The sequence below is a fragment of the Acinonyx jubatus genome, chromosome B2 (genome assembly GCF_027475565.1).
Source record: "Acinonyx jubatus isolate Ajub_Pintada_27869175 chromosome B2, VMU_Ajub_asm_v1.0, whole genome shotgun sequence".
NCBI classification, from domain to species: Eukaryota; Metazoa; Chordata; class Mammalia; order Carnivora; family Felidae; genus Acinonyx; species Acinonyx jubatus.
The window spans coordinates 20707021-20728107 of NC_069385.1; the positions used below are offsets into that span (position 1 = coordinate 20707021).

The 21087-nt window shown below is 38.5% G+C and overlaps 1 protein-coding gene and 1 long non-coding RNA gene across 3 annotated transcripts in view; one reads left to right on the forward strand and one right to left on the reverse strand.

Moving 5' to 3' along the window:
• EPM2A (EPM2A glucan phosphatase, laforin) overlaps window positions 1-21087 on the forward strand; it is a 157879-nt gene that overhangs the window by 120322 nt on the left and 16470 nt on the right. Inside the window, exon 5 of one of the 2 annotated variants that reach the window (XR_008298290.1) lies at window positions 19982-20155. Coding sequence is in view for 1 of the 2 variants with exons in the window: in XM_053222136.1 (XP_053078111.1) it covers window positions 19982-20055 (74 nt within the window). In the remaining variant the exon portion in view is untranslated. Of the gene's footprint in view, window positions 1-19981; window positions 20282-21087 lie in introns of those variants that run through there. The other variant, XM_053222136.1, reaches the window with a different exon arrangement.
• Window positions 7952-21087, reverse strand: part of LOC113598648 (uncharacterized) — a 67231-nt gene continuing 54095 nt past the window's right edge. Inside the window, exon 2 of the long non-coding RNA XR_003419293.2 lies at window positions 7952-8360. This is a non-coding gene — a long non-coding RNA (uncharacterized LOC113598648). The remainder of the gene's footprint in view (window positions 8361-21087) is intronic.

A 21087-nucleotide genomic window follows, 5' to 3' on the forward strand; every position in this document is an offset into this window, starting at 1 on the left:
AGAATTCTTCATGAAGATTTCACTTTAAAACATGTCTGACAAAAATTCGGTCCAGTGTCAGTAAAACAGTTTTATATTTGATCATTCTTGGACCCAGTTCTAGCTTACTGGCTGACAGTTCTTGGGCTGTGTTGGGTTCAATATATGGGTTGGTCAAATCCTGCCTGCCTATCCATGTATTATTTTAACTTTGAGCCAAGTATGGAGTCAGATCAAATTAATTGACTCAGATGGGGCGCCTGGGTGGCTCAGTCGGTTAAGCGGCCGACTTTGGCTCAGGTCATGATCTCATGGTTCATGGGTTCAAGTCCCGCATCAGGCTCTGTGCTGACAGCTCAGAGCCTGGAGCCTCCTTCGGATTCTGTGTCTCCCTCTCTCTCTGCCCCTCCCCTGCTTGTGCTCTGTCTCTATCAAAAAATAAATAAAATGTTAAAAAAATTAAAAAAGATTTAATTGAGTCAGAGCACTACTTGAGGCAAGTATATTTAGACATGGCAGGATTTTACTGGTTACCAAGTCTTCTGGGCAAATACCATCCCTGCCCTCCCAGTGGAAGAACTTGACTGCTTTTACTGTTTTGTGAAACAAGAGCTGTTTGCTGTGATGATGTCTCAGCCAAGTACATTAAAGAGAAGGATACTTGTGAATGTGATCATATTCTCAAATAAATAATCCCCTGAGTTGTTTTCTCTGCTGTTTAATTCCTTCCCTTTGACATAATTTGCTGCCTGTTTGGTTAAAGCAATTAGATATTTGTGTTAATTAGATGCTTGTTGTCTATCCCGAAGTGGATGTGCTTAACTTATGAGGTGAGCTGGCTCTTAGATGCTTATTCTAAGAGTAACTCTTTATTTTGCTGTTTGCTCTGTGGCACATTCGTATCTATTTCTTCAGCTGTGTACGACTCTCTGAAAATACATCAAACCTTAAATGAGTCCTCAAAGAAGTACTTCTTTTGTACTGTCTGTTGTTTAAAAATGTGTTGATTATGCTCTTATATTCTCTTGTACCTCTGGAGAAAAAGAGATGACCAGCTAAGGAGGTAAAATGAACATTTCCTCTCTAATTTAGCAAGATCTTGAACTGCTTATGAGGGGATACACATAAAACAAATGCAAGGGGTTAGCAAAGAGAGTTTTCACAGGAGTAAGTGCAGAAAGTAAAGTCACTTTACGAAAGAAAACTACATGAAAAGCGCATTAATGAAGCAGGTTAATCCTAATACTTGTTCTAGCTTTGGAAGGTGTGTGTGTGTGTGTGTGTGCATGCCTTACTATGTGTGTACGTAAAACTCTTTCTGAATCCTGGGTACGGTCTGCCAAGTGTCCAATAGGCCAAGTGTCCAGCCCCTGGGAGTGACAGACGTCAAGGATAGGAGAGAAGCAGCAGAGAGTTATGATGGTAAGTGCTGACCTCACAAGAAAGCAAGAGCTTTGAAGTGCGTATGTAGTTTTCCTTTAACCTGCTCTTTCCCTTGATTTATATTACCCTGACCGCTGGACAAGTTGGGATGGAGATCACATGTCCGTTGAAGATTAAAGGACAGTGTTGTGTCTCTCCCTCCTCTGTTCTGCCTCACTGTCAATCAGAGCAGCTGTGTCAGCCCTTTCCAAGCACAAACTGGTGTCACGTTCACTTCCTCTGCCTTCCTCATTCTGTTCACGCACGTTATTGCTAAATTAAATTTCATTTCATCTCATGCTTTCCCCCCTTATATCTGTTTCACCTGTTTTTCACTCCCGATGGCTAACACCTGTCCCAGGTACTTTTTCCTTTTATTTATTTATTTAAAAAAATTTTTTTTAACGTTTTATTTATTTTTGAGACAGAGAGAGACAGAGCATGAACAGGGCAGGGGCAGAGAGAGAGGGAGACACAGAATCGGAAGCAGGCTCCAGGCTCTGAGCCATCAGCCCAGAGCCCGATGTGGGGCTCGAACTCAAGGACCGTGAGATCGTGACCTGAGCTGAAGTCGGACGCTTAACCGACTGAGCCACCCAGGCGCCCCATCCTTTTATTTTTTTATTGTTATTATTATTATTATTTTTTACCTGGCCCAGGTACTTTTAAATGTTGTATCTTGATCAGTTTCAATCTCTTCTGGACTCCCTGCCTGCACCTGTTGTGCATGTATCATTGTCCTCCTTGCAGTTAGCATTGTTGTCTTCTCCCATCTCTTAGCCTCCTAATGTTCTTCCAGAAACACCCTTTCCAGTCTTCCCTCAAAGACTTGTCGTGTGTTGTCATTAATTATGTTGTCCAGAATTCTAAGATCTGCAGACTGTACATCACAGCATGCCAGGAACAAGCCTTGAACTTCATTTCCTTAGTTTCTATTCTTTGGTTCGTGGGTCTTGACTCATGTTAGACAAACTTGTACCAAATTCCCATGATACAGTCATTCCAGTCCAAATGCCAAACCTTGAAGAAAACAGCCTCATGAGCCTAGAGCGGTGGCTTCTTTTAAACCCACCCAGTTGTGTCTCTGTTGTCATGAAACTGTCACTATCATTGCTCTTCCATGAAATTTTTCTAGATTAACCAGAGGGGACCTGCACTTTGTGTTGTAGAATACGGGATCCCCAGTGACATCAATGAATTTCTCAGCAATCACCACATTTTTTTTTTTATAATCAGCACAGCACATCCATAGGTGATGTTCTTAATTGGATATCATAGAGCTATATATTGGCCACTTTGTTACAGGCTGTTTGTGCACATGTGAGTTTGCAAATTTTAAGAGGAGTCAATCAATGGATTCATGTAAATAAGGGTCTAGCAAAATATCATGTGTTACATGTATATAATTGATTCTTTGGGATGAGGATAAAAGCAATATCAAAATATCCTTTTGGTATTAGACATGATAGTAGCAGTGATGGTTTAAAATGAATTGGGTTTTCTGACAATTCTGTGATGTAGGTGCTATGATTACTCTTATTTACTGATGAGCAAACTGAAGTACAGAGAGGTTACTACCTTTTGTAAGGTCACACAGCTTGTAAGTGTTAGAGGCAGATGAAATCAGGCTGTCTGATACCATAAACCCTGCTCTTCACCGCTATGCCATGTTGCCTTACAGCTGATTTACTTTTCAATCTATATTAAAGGCAATCCAAACTATATTCGTGGTTTTTAAAACAGAAAAATATTATTTAAAATATTGAGCAAAAAATTACAAAGCAAATACTTATGTCTTGGCAGAGCTCATTAAATAGATTCTGGTTAGTAATTTAGAAATGTTTTCCACATGAAATTTTAATGCAATATATAAATATTTAAGTATTAAAAATTAATATAAAATGTAAATACATGCTTTTAAGAGCATACATTTTTTATCTACACCAGGGTGTTGAGGTTATTTTGTCTATATGTACAAAATACAAGCGGGGAAAAAAATGACGATGTCTAAGAAATTAAATAAATTATGTAGTTAAGATATGTCAGATTAAATGATACGTGTGTGCTGCATACAGCTGTTCATGCAGGGCACTGAAATAACTGAATAGGGAGGCAAGAACCGTAAACAGTTGGTTTCTTTTCAGCCGGAGTCAAAATTTTCTGGAATTACTTCTGGATTTGGTTTTCATTTTCTTCTTTTTCTTTTTGTTGGAAGTGAAAGTAAATAAGAATCTAGCCTGTTGGTAAAGGGATGATCAGCTGGCAGAAGTAAATTTCCACAGCTAGTCATGTGGTTCGAGAAGTATCCTGGAATAGGATAAAAAGCTGTAGGATGAACAGGTAGGATTATACAGGGCTTCTTTATCAATACATCCGAAGTGCAGTGAGTTTCCTGCATTTTTGTTTTGTTTTGTTTTGTTTTGTTTTGTTTTGTTTTTTCCGGAATTTCTCCCTAACCATGCATGTTAAATGTGCTGTTCTTTGATGTATCGCTTTTTGAGTCATTTCTTCTGACTTTGATTTTTTTTGTTTCTTCTTCTTTTTGTTTTTTTAATTTAAGTATAATTGCCACACAATGCTACATTAGTTTCAGGTGTACAACTTACTCATTTGACCATGTTTTTTTCTTGACCATGGAGTTTTTTCTTTTAATTTTTAATCTTTTTAATTGTAATGGACCTAAATGTTAAAACGTAATATAAAAATTTGATGCCAAGAACTACCCTCCCCCCCGCCCCCACTGCTCCCTTGTCTCTGGAGAGCAGCATTATAAGCAATGTGTCTTTCCCTGCCTGAAAACATTCTGAGCGTAAGTTTTCTTGAATTACAGCAACGTTGGTCTTCCTCTGAGGCACATATATTCCTTTTTTGGGGTTTGCAGTCAGCATAGTCACACCCCTGCCTTTCTCTGTGGTTGAACTTCAAAATGAATTCCTGTATGCCATCCTGTTTCAGACAAGAGAAAGGCTAATGGAGCAGCCTGAGTTTATGAGATACACACATCATAGTATAGGGCCAGGTTCCAGGCATTAGTGATATCAAAAGTTAGGGCAAGTGTTTGAGCCATTCAGAGTATGTTTTTTTATGTTTCTATAGATGATGAAATTTGGTATTCTAGATAAAATACCAACGGGTATTTTACTTACCAAGTGTATAGCATGTGGTTTTAATTGTAATTGTTGAATAATTATTATTGTCGGAAATTCTGAGCAGCCTCTCTCTCTCTCTCTCTCTCTCTCTGAAAAAGAAAGGTACAGGTTTCTCCCTCTCTCAAAAAAAAAAAAAAAAGGTACAGGTTGTCAGTTAAAGCCACTTTTTGATTCTCAGGACCAATTTTTCTGTGGTAAGTAAACCATAAGAAATATAAACTGTCCTGGCAAAACTGTACATTTAATTTTTGCTGTCATCTTGCTGTCTCTTTTGGCATGGTACTCTTCTCCATTCCTTCCTTCCCTCTCCCTACCCCCGGTGGTGGCAGTAAGCCACCGTGTGAGTGCCAGGAGTGCTTCAATCTGGTTCCCCCACCCGCCGTCCTCAGGTCAGGCCCCCTCTCTTCCCGCATTATCTGATGTTCCTTCTGGCTTGTGACTTACTGTCAAGATTGAGCTAAGACTACATTCTAAATTCCAGATGCAACATGATTAAATAGTAGAAGTTTGATATATTTAGTGCTCCCCCCAAAATTAGACACCAAAAAGAGACCTGCTTACACTGTGAAAATCCCTGATGGGATCCTAAGTAGTGAAATAGCTGCACTGTGACAGTCTCTGTGATCTTTAGAGGCCAGTGGTCCTTATTAGTGTTTTTCAAATGTAGACCTTTTAGCAAACCATCTACATACATATATTTAAGACTCTCATGATTATCTGAAAGGAAAGATTGGGAGGAGTTGGAGGTAATATGCTTTATTCTATTTTTCTAAAAGGAGGTAATAATATTATTGACTAAGGGATGTATTTTGCATGAGAATATGAGAAATAAAGCATCTATTCTCATTTACCTATTTTCTCCAAATTATCTTCCTTTTCTCTTCTGTTTCTTCGAAAGATCTTAATAAACTATTTGATTTATGAAAATTATTCTCATACTCCAAAGCAAATGACACTAAATACTATGCATTTTTAAAGTAAATTAGTGTTCTTTAATTATATATTTTGAAGATTTTAATAAAGCTAAATGGGGAAAATTGTCTTCATGGGAGAAACATTATTTCATGTTGAATAGAGTATTGAATGGATTTTCTGATAGCAGCTTTTTTGTAGAGTCGATATAAAATTTACATTTGTAAGAGCAGGGTGAAGCTAAAACTGAATTCAAATATACGTAAGTTTTATTCTTTACTAGAAATCAAATTTGTTAAAAGAGAATCATCCTAAATGGTCCGATGGCCCAAACATCTACTATATTTTTCTTGAGTATGACAGTGGATTCCTAAAGGAAACTTTCAAATGTTTGTATACGGTAATATTATCCAGCAAGCATACAACATTTCTCAAATTCCCAAGAAGTATAAACTACCGTTTTTCCTAAAATGGTAAGTTTTTAAAAATATACACACATTTTAGAGATTTTTCTGCATGCCCCCAAAGAGCATAAGCTCTTTACGGTTATCCAGTTTGGCTTTTGTAAGTAAACATTTTATTGTTTATAATTCCGCCGGGTAAAAACGAATCAACAAATTTCCATCCCATATATTTTAATGAAAATTCTCCCCACATCTTTAAATACACCTGAAGGCCTTTTCCCCCTCATTTAAATTACTTAAGATCTTGTTAGTGGTTTGAGATAAGAGAATGTATTTGGTATTTAGAATCACATAACTTTTAGCTTTTTTTAACTGGAAGGGATCCTAGGAGATCATTTCTAGAATAACTTCTTCAGTCTACAGAGAAAAAAAAAAATTGAATCTCAAAGAAGCTACATAATGCATCTGAGATATATGGCAGATATACTAATTCCCAGTTCAGGGCACAGATTGGCTCAATAAACATTTATTACTTACTGGGTACTTTCAAACAATTGAGAAATAATGTCAAACTTCTGGGAGCTTATAATCAAGTAGGGTGTGCAGACATGTTCATAGCTATTATCAATAGAATTTGGTAATTATTAAATACGGTAATAACGGCAAGTACAGGAGAAACATATAAAAGAGAAAGAATTGACTCACTGGATAAGCGCTTTTATTTTTCTTCAGTGAACATTTATCGGGAACTTACTCAATGTCAAGTGATAAGTACTAGTGAACTAAAATAGACACAGTCCCTGATGTCAGTATTCTTAGTCTTTGGTGGGAGTGGGTGGGTGGGGTGGGCAAAGAAGTCAGTGAATTAATCACATAAAAGGTACAGTAAAAACTAAAATAGTGCCTTGACTGAAGTTCTAGGAGGGCACATAACAAAAGAACCTGACTGGACTTGGGGTTTGGGAAAGGTTTCCCTTCCATCTGGTCACTGGGACAACCCACAAGTCGAAGGGAACAGACTCACTGATTTTAGCAGTAAGGTTTTAAAGAAAAAAATTATGAAAAAAAATTAGAAATAACAAATCCTTTTCTGGCCAGTGTAGTTTGTGCAGAAAAGGCATACACTAAGGGTATTTACAACTTCACAGGCTTGGGGGAGTCATAGACAGAAATGAAGCCCCTGGTTGTACCACTGGGTGGCTTCAGTGGCTGTTTTCTCCATGGCCAAGTACAGATGCCACAGAGAATCTTGGCAACACAGGGCACGGATGCCAGCATGAAGACTTCTTTTGCTCTGTCTCTGGACCCAGGATGTTTCATTCGTTTGGTTAACATTTTTTTGTGTGTGGACCCAGGATGTTTCATTCATTTGGTTAACAATTTTGTGTGTGTGTGTGTGTGTGTGTGTTAAAATTTGGAAAAGTAGACAATTTCAATCTCAACAAGTTAAGACAGTATTCCTCTACTCTAGCTTTCCCTCCTCTGTATCAGGTAGTTTTGAAGTGATTCCAAGAATTTATGAGACTCATCTAAGAGAAAATGGAATCAGGGTATTTAACTTGCATTGAATGGCACATGTTTGTATAGTTTTCAGCCACTGTTGGGTAAAGTTAAACTATCAACCATCTGATATAGGAATGGCTTCCCCAAATACTTCTCTTGCTCACTGTGCTGATTCACCTGGCATTATAACACGAAGGTATAGGGCCAGAAGTCATATCATTATATGAATGTGGCTTTTGGTGGCCACCACCACATATTTGTGGGTATTGGAGGAGAAACAAGATGTGAAAGGTACAGAGTCTTGAAGCTAGTCTGTGGAAAATCCTTCCAATGATCAGATCTATAATACTGCAAACAGACAACCGGGTTATCATTGATGTCATACCAAAAGGAAAGCCATCCCTTGCTGGGTATAACCTGATAATGTTGCAAATGTACTTATCGATGCACAAAATTAAACTAAATGAGGAAAACAGGGAAGGTGAATTCTGAGAGCTGTAGACAGCATAGGTAAAGTGATATCGAGAAGGCTTTATCACATTCTATGTTAGCGTTCAATTGGAGATACGAGTGTCACACAGAAATGGAAACAAAGGAAGTTTAATATAAAGAAGTATTAACTATAACAGTATTAACTATAACCTACTAAGGAGTAAAGAAAACATAAGGAAAGGAAGAGTAATAGCAGATGTGGGGAGCAGCCCCCCATCTAGGGCTGAGGTGGAGCGTCCAAGGAAGAAACACATTTGGAAGACCCTACCCTCCTCTCCCCTGCCCATGAGATTCAGACTTCACTGGAGACTCTGCAGTCATGACCCACTGGATGGTGGAGACCTTGCAGTAGTGCTGTGAAGACTCTGTCCTCTGGTGTAGGGAAGCCATCCCTGAGAAGACGCCATGCTGAAGAATTCGTTGAGAAGCCATCTGCCGGGATATTGCCCTCTAGGGTGCCAGCATAAGCTGCCCATAGGGTGTCCTGTGCCGCATCTTGCTGTAGGAGCCAAAAGAGAAGAACATAACCAGGTACCAGAAGAAAAGCCCTTTCTTCCTTCATTGTCCTTCCATTGTCCTTCCATTGTCTTTCATTGTCCCTCCATTGACCAAGCTTAACATCAAGCCAACTGGCAAGGGAAAACTCTTCTAGTATCACAAACAGGCGATGAAGGGTGGGTTTGGAACTGAGAAGCAATAAGCTGATGACAGAACACACCCCTAAACAATGATCATTGCCAGTAACCTACAAATCAGGTAGATACTGCAAACTGAAAAATAAGGGGGAAACTGAAAAAATAAGGGGAAACTGAAAAATAAGGAAAATCGCTCCTCTTGTATGTCTCTTCTACTCTCCATACTCTACTATAACACTGCATTGCTTCTCACACTTTTGGTCATCAAATGTATGCTTTTATCCCCCCATACCCAGCAATTCTGTGACACTTGTTAGGTGTCCTACAACTTAACTCAATTTTGACACTGTTGGCTTGGAGATAGCATGAGATCCCACAAGTTAAGGGCTCAGTCCCACAAGACTGCCTCCCTCCAACTTCAAATGCCAACCCCATGTCCTGATTGTCACCTGCGCTTCTGACCACCTGGCTATGAATTGGAAATTCCCACAACTTCTTCTTGGGTTTGATTAATTTGCTAGGACAGTTCACAGAACTCAGAGCAGCAGTTTACTTACTGGATTCCTAGTTTGTTATGAAAAGATTTAACCCAGGAACAACTAGATGGAAGAGATGCAGAGGGCAAGATATGTGGGGAAGGCACAGAACTTCCGTGTCCTCCACAGGTGTGCTCCTCCCCCAGCACCTCCACGTGTACACCAGCCTGAAAGCTCTCCAAAAGCTGTCCTTTGGGATTTAAAAACAATTTTTTTTAATGTTTATTTATTTCTGAGACAGAGAGACAGAGCATGAGTGGGGGAGGGGCAGAGAGAGAGGGAGACACAGAATCCAAAGCAGGCTCCAGGCTCTGAGCTGTCAGCACAGAGCCTGACGTGGGGCTCGAACTCACAAACCGTGAGATCATGACCTGAGCTGAAGTCAGTCGCTCAACCGACTGAGCCACCCAGGCCCTGTCCTTTGGGATTTTTTTGGCAGCTTCATTACATAGACATAATTGATTAAATTATTGGCCTTTGGTGACTGATTCAACCTCCAGCCCCTCTCCCCTCCCTGGAGGAGGTGGGGGTGTGGAAAGCTCCAACTGTTTAATCACAGGATTGGTCCTCTTCACAACCCAGGTCTTCGTCCTGTGGGCTTCCCAAAACTTGTTTCATTAACATAAACTCAGCTATGCTTGAAAGGGGCTTATTATGAATAATAAAACAAATTCATTTTACCTTTATCACTCAGGAGCTATTTCAGAATTAGGGAAGAAAATTAAATATTATAACAAAAGTTCCTTTGGCCCTTATATGGGTAACGGCAAGGGTTCTAGGAGTTATGAGCCAGGAACCATGAACAAAGACCTAATATCTATTTCTTACTATAAGTCACAATATAATAAGCGTATGTTGGGAGGAAAGTGCCCTAAGGGTCAGGGTGGGATTGGGAGATTGGGAAATGGAGTAGCAGGTGGCCAGTGGAGAACCCTGTTATTGTTGCATGTAAGGAACACCAGCTTTCTGTTGTGAGAAATGACAAAACTAGGCAGAGATGAGAGAAGAGTTTTACTAGAAACTTCAGTGGATTGAGATCTGGCCACACAACCTGCCTTGTTGCTATCAGTCTGTTCACTGTAGGTATCAGTACACAGAGAGCAGAGCTGTTGACCTGAAGAAGAAAACAGCCAATCATTTTACCGGCGAAATGGCTTTATTTGGGAATAGAAGAGGAATTGCAATTTGTGACAAGTAAGCTATAGCAAAAGCTGTAGGCAGATCCAGAGAACAAAGGAGAGGATTGCTCTTATATAGAGGAAGGGGGGAGTTGGGAAGGGGTGTTATAAACAAAAGTCCATTGGAGTAAACTGGAAGTTTGAAGTGTAGTGGTTTTTCATTGGCTGACTTCCGACAGTCTGTCAGTGGCTTGGCTCCTTGCAAGGCAAGGAGAAAAGCTGCCTTCCTCCTGCTGGGTAATCAAGTAGGCTTCTTCCTGGTGGGAATGAAGGGTATGCCTTTTCTTGTTGAGGCTGCAAAGGGCTGTGAGTGGTATCATGTAAGAGTTCCCCCTTCTGGCTTCCCAATTCCATTTTATTTTTATTTTTATTTTCAAAAAATTTTTAAATGCTTATTTATTTTTGAGAGAGAGAGAGAGAAAGAGAGAGAGAGACAGAGTGCAATCAGGGGAGGGCAGAGAGAGAGAGGGAGACCCAGAATCTGAAGCAGGCTCAGAGCCTGATGTGGGGCTCGAACTCATGAGCTGTGAGATCATGACCTGAACTGAAGTCAGATGCTTAGACTGCACCACTCAGGAGCCCCTTCCCAACTCCATTTTAAATGAGGTTTCCTTTATTTAGTTTCATAGAACTGAACTGAATTCATTGATTACTGTTAGGTGAACAACTCCAAGTAGAACAGAGCTTGTCTTGCTCATAGATAAGTAAGGAGAGTAAAACAACATGCATTTTATAATGTGTTACAAAACAAGAGAAAATTATGTATAAAGGGATAAAAATCGACGTGGCCTCAAATATGTTTCATGAAACAATAAATATGAAGTGACAGTAGTGTTACAACCAATATGATAAGATAAAAATGCAAACAAGTTTAAGAATGAAAATAAGGAGATAACGTTGTTTTCTCAGATGATCTGATGGCTAAAATATAGAATAGAATATACAGAAACTTAGAACAATTAAGAGGTTAGCAAGGATGCCAATCATAAGATCAAAAGAAAATTTGATCATATTTCTACATTTCAGAAATAGTAAATTAGAAAATGTAATTTAAAAGGAAAAAATATAACTTTTGTAACATAAAAAACTATTATTTACTTAGATTATCTACCAAAAAGGATATATATGTAATTTCTGAAGAGAATTATAATACTGTACTTTGTTGAAGAAAGTAAAAGGAAATTTGTACAAATAGAGGGATATACCATGTGTACCGATGACAAAGTTTGCTGTAAATACTTGTTATTCGTTAAAAAAGAAAGTTAGCCTAGAATGGTCTAGAATGGCGTCTAGACACAAAAAAACTATGATCATACATATAAGGCAGAGTCTAATGAGACTTTTAGTGTTTCACTCTTAAATGTGTAAGAAAAGCTAAGGATTACCATGTATATAGGAAAGTTTCCAATATATAAGAAAGATATCAAAACATACAGAAACAACAGGGAGGAGTTAAGATAGCAAAGTAGTCCGTGAACCCTGGTCCCTCGAACACAGCTAGATCAACATCAAATCATTTAGAACACCTAGGAAATCAATTTGAGGATTAAGAGAACAATCTGCCTAATCAGAGGGAGAGAATGTGGCAGGTAGGAGGGGTGGAGACATGAATTGTGGGAGAGAAAAGCCATGGTGCTGTGGAGGGGAGGGAGCCCTTTGTGTGGAGAGAAGACAGAGAAGGAGAGAGGGGGAGAGAGAGCAGAGTGTCAGTTTCACACAAGAAGAACACTCCCCCAAAACCATTGACTGGGGAATGGAGAGGGATGGATTATTGCAAGTTTTTGCATACAGTGGAGCTCAAATTCTGAAGTTTTAGAGGCCTGCGCCATTTGCTGACAGTGTGGTGTGGGGATCCCCTGGGTAGCACTGGGAGAGAACTTTCCTCTCTCTGGAGTAGGTTTGGAAGAGGGTATATTGCCTCTTCAAGGACAAAAGACCCGGCGGGAGCCACTGAGTGGCCGTCAACAGCAGGGGACAGAGGCATGCGCAGAGGGCAGATAACCTTGTGGCAGCCTTTCACTGAGCTTCACCACAAACCCTAGGCACCTGTGTGGCCCTGCAACTGCTTTTCTGGACAGAATGGCACCAGGCAAAGTGCTGTGAGTCTGTCCTCCGGAGGTGGGGAGCAGGTCAGTGCTTTGCCTGGTCCTGGAAGATCTGGAGTTTTGAATCCGCCTGGGACACAGGAGGGGAGCTTGTTTGCTTTTCTGTGAGGACTTGCTGAACAGCTACTGGTGCAAACTACCCTCCCCGGGGGTGTTGCCATCTTCCCCCATCCCTACCCCCCCATCGCACCTACCAGCATGGTCTGACTTCACAGAGCAACACAATTCCCCCCCAGGGAGGCAGGAGCCGCTTACCAAACCCTGCCCCCCTGTGCTCTGCAGGGGCACCTTTACTAGGGCAGGTCTGACTGTGAGCCAGCAGAGGAGGCCTCTCTCCCAGGGACCAGCACAGGCCCCCCAACATGCACCCAACGCTACTGATCATGCAGTGCTTCAGAGGGCTTCAGTTCCAGTAGAAATAGGACCAGACTTTCTTTTTTTTTTTTTTGCCTTTGGAATCGGGCTTACAGTTCTTTGTTTGTTTGTTTCCTTTTCTTGTTTTTTTTGGATCAGGCTTCCTTTTCTTTCTTTCTCTCCCCTTCCCCCCTTTCTTTTTCTTTGGAATCGGGCTTATAGTTCTTTTCTTTTTTTGTTGGTTTCCTTTTCTTGGTTTTTGGATCCGGCTTCCTTTTCTGTTTTTTTTCCCTTTCTTTTTCTTTGGAATCAGGCTTATAGCTTTTTGTTTGTCTGTTTCTTTGTTCCTTTTCCTTTTTCTCTTTTGGATCAGCCTCCCCCCCCACTTTTTTAAAAAATAAGACTTATTTTAACAAACAAATCAAAGCATACCTAGTTAAAGGTCTAAACACTCCCTACTCCAAGTAAGGAGGAACTCTGCAGAGGACTGACCAGTAGGGAAGAGCAGCCCAAACACAACAGCCAGTGCACACAGCACATACCAGAAACACTTCCTGAAGCACCAGGTCTTGGACAGTATATGACCCATTCTAATATAGCATTACTCTCAGGAGCAAGAAGCATAAGAAGCTTTCATAACATGCAAAAGAGAGAAACCTAGACAAAATGACAAGACAGAGGAATTCTCCCCAAAAGAAAGATCAAGAAGAAATCACAGCCAGGATTTGTTCAAAACAGGTATAAGCAACATATCTGAACAAGAATTTATTTTTTATTTTATTATTTTTAAGTATAACTTATTGTCCAGTTAGCTAACATAGAGTGTATACAGTATGCTCTTGTCTTTGGGAGTAAATTCCCATGATTCATTGCTTACATACAACCCCACTGCTCATCCCAACAGGTGCCCTCCTCAGTGCCCATCACCCATTCTCCCCTCTGCCTTGCCGTTCCATCAACCCTAAGTTTGTTCTCTGAATTTAAGAGTTGCTTATGGTTTCTCCCTCTCTGTTTGAAACTATTTTTTCCCCTTCCCTTCCCCCATGGTCTTCTGTTAAGTTTCTCTGACTGACTTATTTCACTGAGCATAATACCCTCCAGTTCCATCCACATTTATCTGAACAAGAATTTAGAAAACAGTCATAAGAATACTAGCTGGACTTGAAAAAAGCATAGAAGACACCAGAGAAACCCTTGCTGCAGAGATGAGACCTAATAAAAAATGCTATAACTGAGATGCAAAACCAACTGGTTGTAATCACAATGAAGAAGGAAGAAACAGAGAAATGAACAGGTGATATAGAAGGTGAAATTATGGAAAATAATGAAACTGAAAAGAATAGGTAAAGAAAACCATTAGATCATAAATATAGACTTAGGGAATTCAGAGATTCCATAAAGCAGAATAATATCCATATCATAGGAGTCCCAGAAGAAGAAAAACAGGGAAAAGGGGAAGAAGGTTTATTTGAACAAATTATAGCTGAGAACTTCCCTAATATGGGGAAGGAAACAGGCATTCAAGTCCAAGAGTCACAGAGATCTCTTAAAGTCAACAAGCAAGTCAACACCAAGACATATCATAGTGATACTTGCAAAATACAAAGATAAAGGGAGAATCCTGAGACCACCTATGTACAAAAGGTCCTTAACCTATGAGGGTAGATGAAGAAGGTTAGTAACAGACCTATGCACAGAAATCTGGCAGGCCAGAAGGGAGTGGCATGATATATTCAACATGCTAAATGGGAAAAAAAATGCAGCCAAGAATACTCTATCTAGTAAGGCTGTAATTCATAACAGAAGGAGAGATAAAGAGTTTCCAAGGTAAGCAAAAACTAAAGGAGTTTGTGAACACTAAATCGGCTCTGCAAGAAATATTAAAGAGCATACTCTGAGCAGGAAAGAGAGACCAAAAGCAACAAAGACTGGGAAGGAACAGAGACAGCACACAGGAACAGCAATTTTACAAGTAATTCAATGACACTAAATTTATATCTATCAATAATTACTCTGAATGTAAATGGACTAAATGTTCCAATCAAAAGACATAGGGTATCAGAATGGATAAAACAAAACAAAACAAGGCCCATTTATGTGCTGCTTGCAAGATACTCATTTTAGGCCCAAAGACACCTCCGAATTGGAAGTGAGTGGGTGGAGAACCATTTATCATACTAAGGGACATCAAAAGAAAATAGCCATACTTATGTCAGACAAACTGTATTTTATTTTATTTTTTATTTTTTATTAAAAAATTTTTTTTTCAACGTTTATTTATTTTTGGGACAGAGAGAGACAGAGCATGAATGGGGGAGGGGCAGAGAGAGAAGGAGGCACAGAATCGGAAACAGGCTCCAGGCTCTGAGCCATCAGCCCAGAGCCCGACGTGGGGCTCGAACTCACAGACCGCGAGATTGTGACCTGGCTGAAGTCAGACGCTTAACCGACTGCGCCACCCAGGTGCCCCGGACAAACTGTATTTTAAACCAAAGACTGTAATAAGAGACCAAGAAGAGCACTCTATCATAATAAAGGTATCTATCCAATAAGAAGATTTAACACTTGTAAATATTTATGCCCCCAACTTGGAGAAAGCCAAATATATAAATCAATTAATAAGAAACTTAATGAAAGTCATTGATAATAATATAGGAATAGTGGGGGACTTTAACACCCCACTTATAGGAACAGACAGATCATTGAAGCGGAAGATCAACAAGGAAACAATGGCTTTGAATGACACACTGGACCAGATGAACTTAGCAGACATAATCAGAACCTTTCATCCTACAGCAGTGGAATACACATTCTTTTCAAGTGTATTGAAATATGGAACATTCACCAGAAGAGATCACAGACTGGGTCACAAATCAGGCCTCAACCAGTACAAAAAGATTGAGGTCATACTATTTTCATATTTGTGTATTTTCAGACCACGACACTATGAAACTTGAAGGCACCCACAAGAAGAAAAAAAAAAACTGGAAAGACCTCAAATACATGGAGGTTAAAGAACATGGGTTAGTAAGGAAATTAAAAAAGAAATTTAAAAAAATACATGAAAACATGAAAATGAAAACATGGCAGTGTGAAACAATGGAATGCAGCCAAGGCGGTCCTACGAGGGAAGTATATAGCAATATAGGCCTTAAGAAAGAAGAAAAGTCTCAAATACACAACCTAACCTTCTACCTAAAGGAGTTGGAAAAAGAACAGCAAATAAAGCCTAAAACCAGCAGAAGAAGGGAAGTAATAAAGAGCAGAGCAGAAATAAATGGTATAGAAAAAAAATCAGTAGGTCAATGAAACGAGGAGCTGGTTCTTTGAAAGAATTAACAAAATTGATAACCACCCCTAGCCAGACTTATCAAAAAGAAAAGAGAAAGGACCCAAATAAATAAAATCATGAATGAAAGAGGAGAGATCACAACCAACATCATAGAAATACAAACAATTGCAAGAGAATACTATGAAAAATTATATGCTAACAAAGTAGGTTATCTGGAAGAAATGGATACATTCCTAGAAACATATAAATTATCAAAATGAAACAGGAAGAAATAGAAAATTCGAACAGACTCATAATCAGCAAAGAAATTGAATCAGTAATCTCCTAACAAGGAAGGGTCCAGGGCTGGATGGCTTCCCAGGGGGAATTCTACCAAACATTTAAAGAAGAAATAATAACTATTCTTTTGAAACTGTTCCAAAAAATAGAAATTGAAGGAAAACTTCCAAATTCATTCTATAAGGCCAGTATTACCTTGGTTCAAAAACCAAAGACCCCACTAAAAAAGAGAATTACAGGCCAATATCCCCGATGGGCATGGATGCAAAAACTGTCAACAAGATACTAGCAAACTGAATCCAAAAGTACATTGAAAGAATTATTCACCATGATCAAATGGGATTTATTCCTGTGCCGCAGGGGTGGTTCAATATCTGCAAATCAATCAATGTGATACACCACATTAATAAAAGAAAGGATAAGAGCCATATGATCCTCTCAATAGATACAGAAAAAACATTTGATAAAATCAGCATCCTTTCTTGATAAAAACCCTCAAGAAAGTAGGGATAGAAGGAACATATCTCAACATCTTAAAGGCCATATACAAAAGACTCACAGCTAATGCCATCCTCAATGGGGAAAAACTGAGAGCTTTCCCCCTAAGGTCAGGAAGAAGATAGGGATGTCCACCCTCACACTGTTGTTCAACTATGTTGTTCCACATAGTACTGGAAGTCCTAGCTTCAGCAATCAGACAACAAAAAGAAACAAAAGGCATCCAAATCGGCAAGGAAGAAGTCAAACTTTTACTCTTCACAGATGAAATAATACTCTATGTAGAAGAGACTACAAAAGACTCCACCAAAAAATTGTTAGAACTGATACATGAATTTGGCAAAGTTGCAAAATATAAAATCGACATACAGAAATCTTTTTCATTTCCACACACCAATAATGAAGAAACAGAAAGAGAAATCAAGGAATCACTCCTATTTGCAATTGCACCAAAAAGCAGAAGATACCAAAGAATAAACCTAATTAAAGAGGTAAAAGATATGTACTTCGAAAACTATAGAACACTTACGAAAGAAATTGAAGAAGACACACACAAAAAAATGGAAAAACAGTTCATGCTTATGGATTGGAAGAACAAATATTGTTAAAATGTCAATACTACCAAAAGCAATCGATACATTCAATGCAATCCCTATCAAAATAACACCAGCATTTTTCACAGAGCTAGAACAAACAATTCTAAAACTTGTATGGAACCAGAAAAGACCCTGAGTAGCCAAAGTAATGTCGAAAAAGAAAACCAAAGCTGAAGGTGTCACAACTCTGGACTTTAAGCTGTATTATAAAGCTATAATCATCAATGCAGTATGGTACTGGCACAGAAACAGACACATAGATCAATGGAACAGAATAGAGAACCCAGATATGGACCCACAAGTATATTGTCAATCAATCTTTGACAAAGTAGGAAAGAATATCCAATGGAAAAAAGACAGTCTCTTCAATACATGGTGTTGGGAAAATTAAACACTGACATACGGAAGAATGAAACTGGACCACTTTGTTACACCATACATTAAAATAAATTCAAAATGGATGAAAGACCTAAATGTGAGACAGGAAGCCATCAAAATTCTAGAGGAGAACACAGTCAGCAACCTGTTTAACCTTGGTTGTAGCAACTTCTTATGAGACATGTCTCCAGGGGCAAGTAAACAAAAGCAAACATGAACTATTGGGACTTCATCAGGACAAAAACCTTCTTCACAGTGAAGAAAATAATTAACAAAGTAAAGGCAGCCTATGGAATGGGAGAGGATATTTGCAAATGGCATACTGGATAAAGGGCATATTAGATACAATCTATAAAGAACTTACCAAATTCAACATCCCCAAAATAAATAATCCAGTTAAGAAATGGGCAGAAGACATGAATAGACATGTCTCCAAAGAAGACATACACATGGCTAACAGATACATGAAAAAATGTTTAACATCACTCATCATCAAGGAAATACATATCAAAACTATACCTATCAGAATGGCTAAAATTAACAACTCAGGAAACAACTTATGTTGGCGAGAACGTGGAGAAAGGAGAACTCTCTGACACTGCTGGTGGGAATGCAAACTGGTGCAGCCACTCTGGAAAGCAGTATGGAGGTTCCTCAAAAAGCAAAAATAGAACTACAACTCAGCAATTGCACTTCTAGGTATTTATCCAACGGGTACAGAAATACTGATTCAAAGGGGCACGCTCACCCCAATATTTATAGCAGCGCTATCAACAATGGCCAGATTATAGAAAGAGCCCAAATGTGATTGACTGATGAATGGGTAAAGAAGATCTGGTATGTACATACAATGGAATATTGCTCAGCCATAAAAAAGAATGAAATCTTGCCATTGGCATCAACGTGGGTGGAAGTAGAAGGTGTTATGCTAAACAAAATAAGTCAATCAGAGGAAGATAAATATCATATGATTTAACTCATACATGGGATTTAAGAAACAAAACAGATGAACATTGTAGAAGGGAAGGAAAACAAAATAAGATGAAAACAGAGAGGGAGGCAAACCAGAAGAGACTCTTAAATACAAAGAGCAAACTGAGGGTTGATGGAGTGGAAGTAGGTAGGGAGATGGGCTAAATGGATGATGGACATTAAGGAGGGCATTTTTTATGATGAGCACTGGGTGTTGTATGTAAAGGATGAATCACTAAATTCTACTCCTGAAACCAATACTACACTATATGTTAACTAACTTGATTATAAATAAATCTTGGAAGGTAAAAATTAAAAAAAAACCCATACAGAAACAGATACTGATAATATAGAAAACAAATGAAAATTTCAAAGAAATTACAACTTATGTTTTTAAAAGATAAGAGAAATTATGGAGCCCATGGAAAAAAGAAGAGAATGCTACAAAAAAATTAATCAGAAAAATAGTTACTGAAAAATAAAGATATGATAAATGAAATTAAGAATTCAATAATGAGTTTGAAAGTAAAAGATAAAGAAATCTTCCACTAAGTAGAAAATCATAAAAAGTGACAATAAGACAGGAAAGATAAGAAAATTAGAGAATTAACTCCAAATGTATAGCATCTAAGAGTAGAGATTTCATTGAGAGAACACAGATAACACATTGGGGAGGAAATTATCAAAGGCATAATAAAAGCAATTATCCAAAAGAGAGGGATGTGAAAAAGTTTGCTGAATATTCAGCACACATAATTAGAAATATCATATCAAGACCTTTAATCATGATATTTTAGAATACCAGAATGTCCTAAAAGCTACCGCAATGAAAAAGAATGAAATATGACCTTTTGTAGCAACGTGGATGGAACTGGAGAATGTTATGCTAAGTGAAATAAGTCATAAAGAGAAAGAGAGGTACCATATGTTTTCACTCTTATGTGGGTCCTAAGAAACTTAACAGAAGACCATGGGGGAGGGGAAGGAAAAAAAAAGTTAGGGAGGGAGCCAAACTATAAGAGACTCTTAAAAACTGAGAATAAACTGAGGGTTGATGGGGGGGTGGGTGATGGGCATTGAGGAGGGCACCTGTTGGGATGAGCACTGGGGTTTGTATGAAAACCAATTTGACAATAAATTTCATATTAAAAAAAAAGCAAACAGGTCAGGTATAAAGGATCTGAGTGACTCAAAATAAATAGTGAATTCTACACCTAGCCACACTATCAGTCAATATAAGTGCAGAATAAGATATTATCAGACACACTAAGTCTTTAAAAATTTATCTCCCCTGCAGCACTTCTTCAGAACCTAATGAAGAATGCATTCCTATCAAAACAAATACATAAACCAAGAATGAGGAAGACCTAAGATCCAACAAACAGGATACAGCATAGAGGAAGGTAAAGAGAAATCCCAGGATGACAACTCTGTTGAAGGCTTAGAATCCAGTCCAAATGAGAACCAGAAGGTAAGAGAGTTCCAAGGGGAATGGAGGTATTTCTAGTTCAAAAGTGGAACCAAAAACATCAGTATGGCAGTGTAGAAAATTATATTGAGCAGTGTTTTTATAAGATTGTGGAGGATGTAGAAGGCATCCATAGATTTAAAGACATCAAAGCAAATGAAATAAAAGAGCGGTATTATGTAATTCCATAATTACATAATAGAATTATGTAGAATTATGTGCTTCTAGAAGAAGCACTAGAAAAGGAATTAAGTCATAATATACTCAAGAGTAAAAAATATCTACATAGTTATATTAAGAATATTATACCATAAAACTTGTAACAATACTAGGAAAATGGGAAGAGGGGAAGAGGAAACCTAAGAGATTTTCATCTAACAGAATAATTAGTAGGAAGTCTAACATAGTTGACAATATGCATTAGATGTCTATTATTTCGCGATGTGGAGAAAATCCCAAAATAAATAGCAAAAGTAATAAAAAATGATTATTTTAGGGTAGTGGGAGTGGGGATGGGGATGTGGGAGAATTTATTGTCTATGCTGTATACTGCACATATTGTAGTGTTTCCAAATAGGATCATTATTGGTATTTTGGGTGCTAGTGCTTTTTTCTGTGGGGCATCCTATGCGTTGTGGGACATTTGGCAAACCCAATCTTTGAGTATATAATGCCAGTAGCCCCTCCTGGTATTTGTGACAAGTCTAAATACTCCTACACTCTCCCTAAAGCCCTCTGAAGGAAAATGGCACTTGGCAGCTGAGAACTATTGTATTTCTTTGATAAAGAGAAAAACTAATTGTAGAAATAAATAGAACATGTAGGATGTAGAGAAAGGTATACTCAGAAGAAAATCCATAGTGCTAAAATAATTTCATTATAAAGAAATATATAAGTGAAAACAAATTAAATATTCACTTCAAGAAACTTGAAAA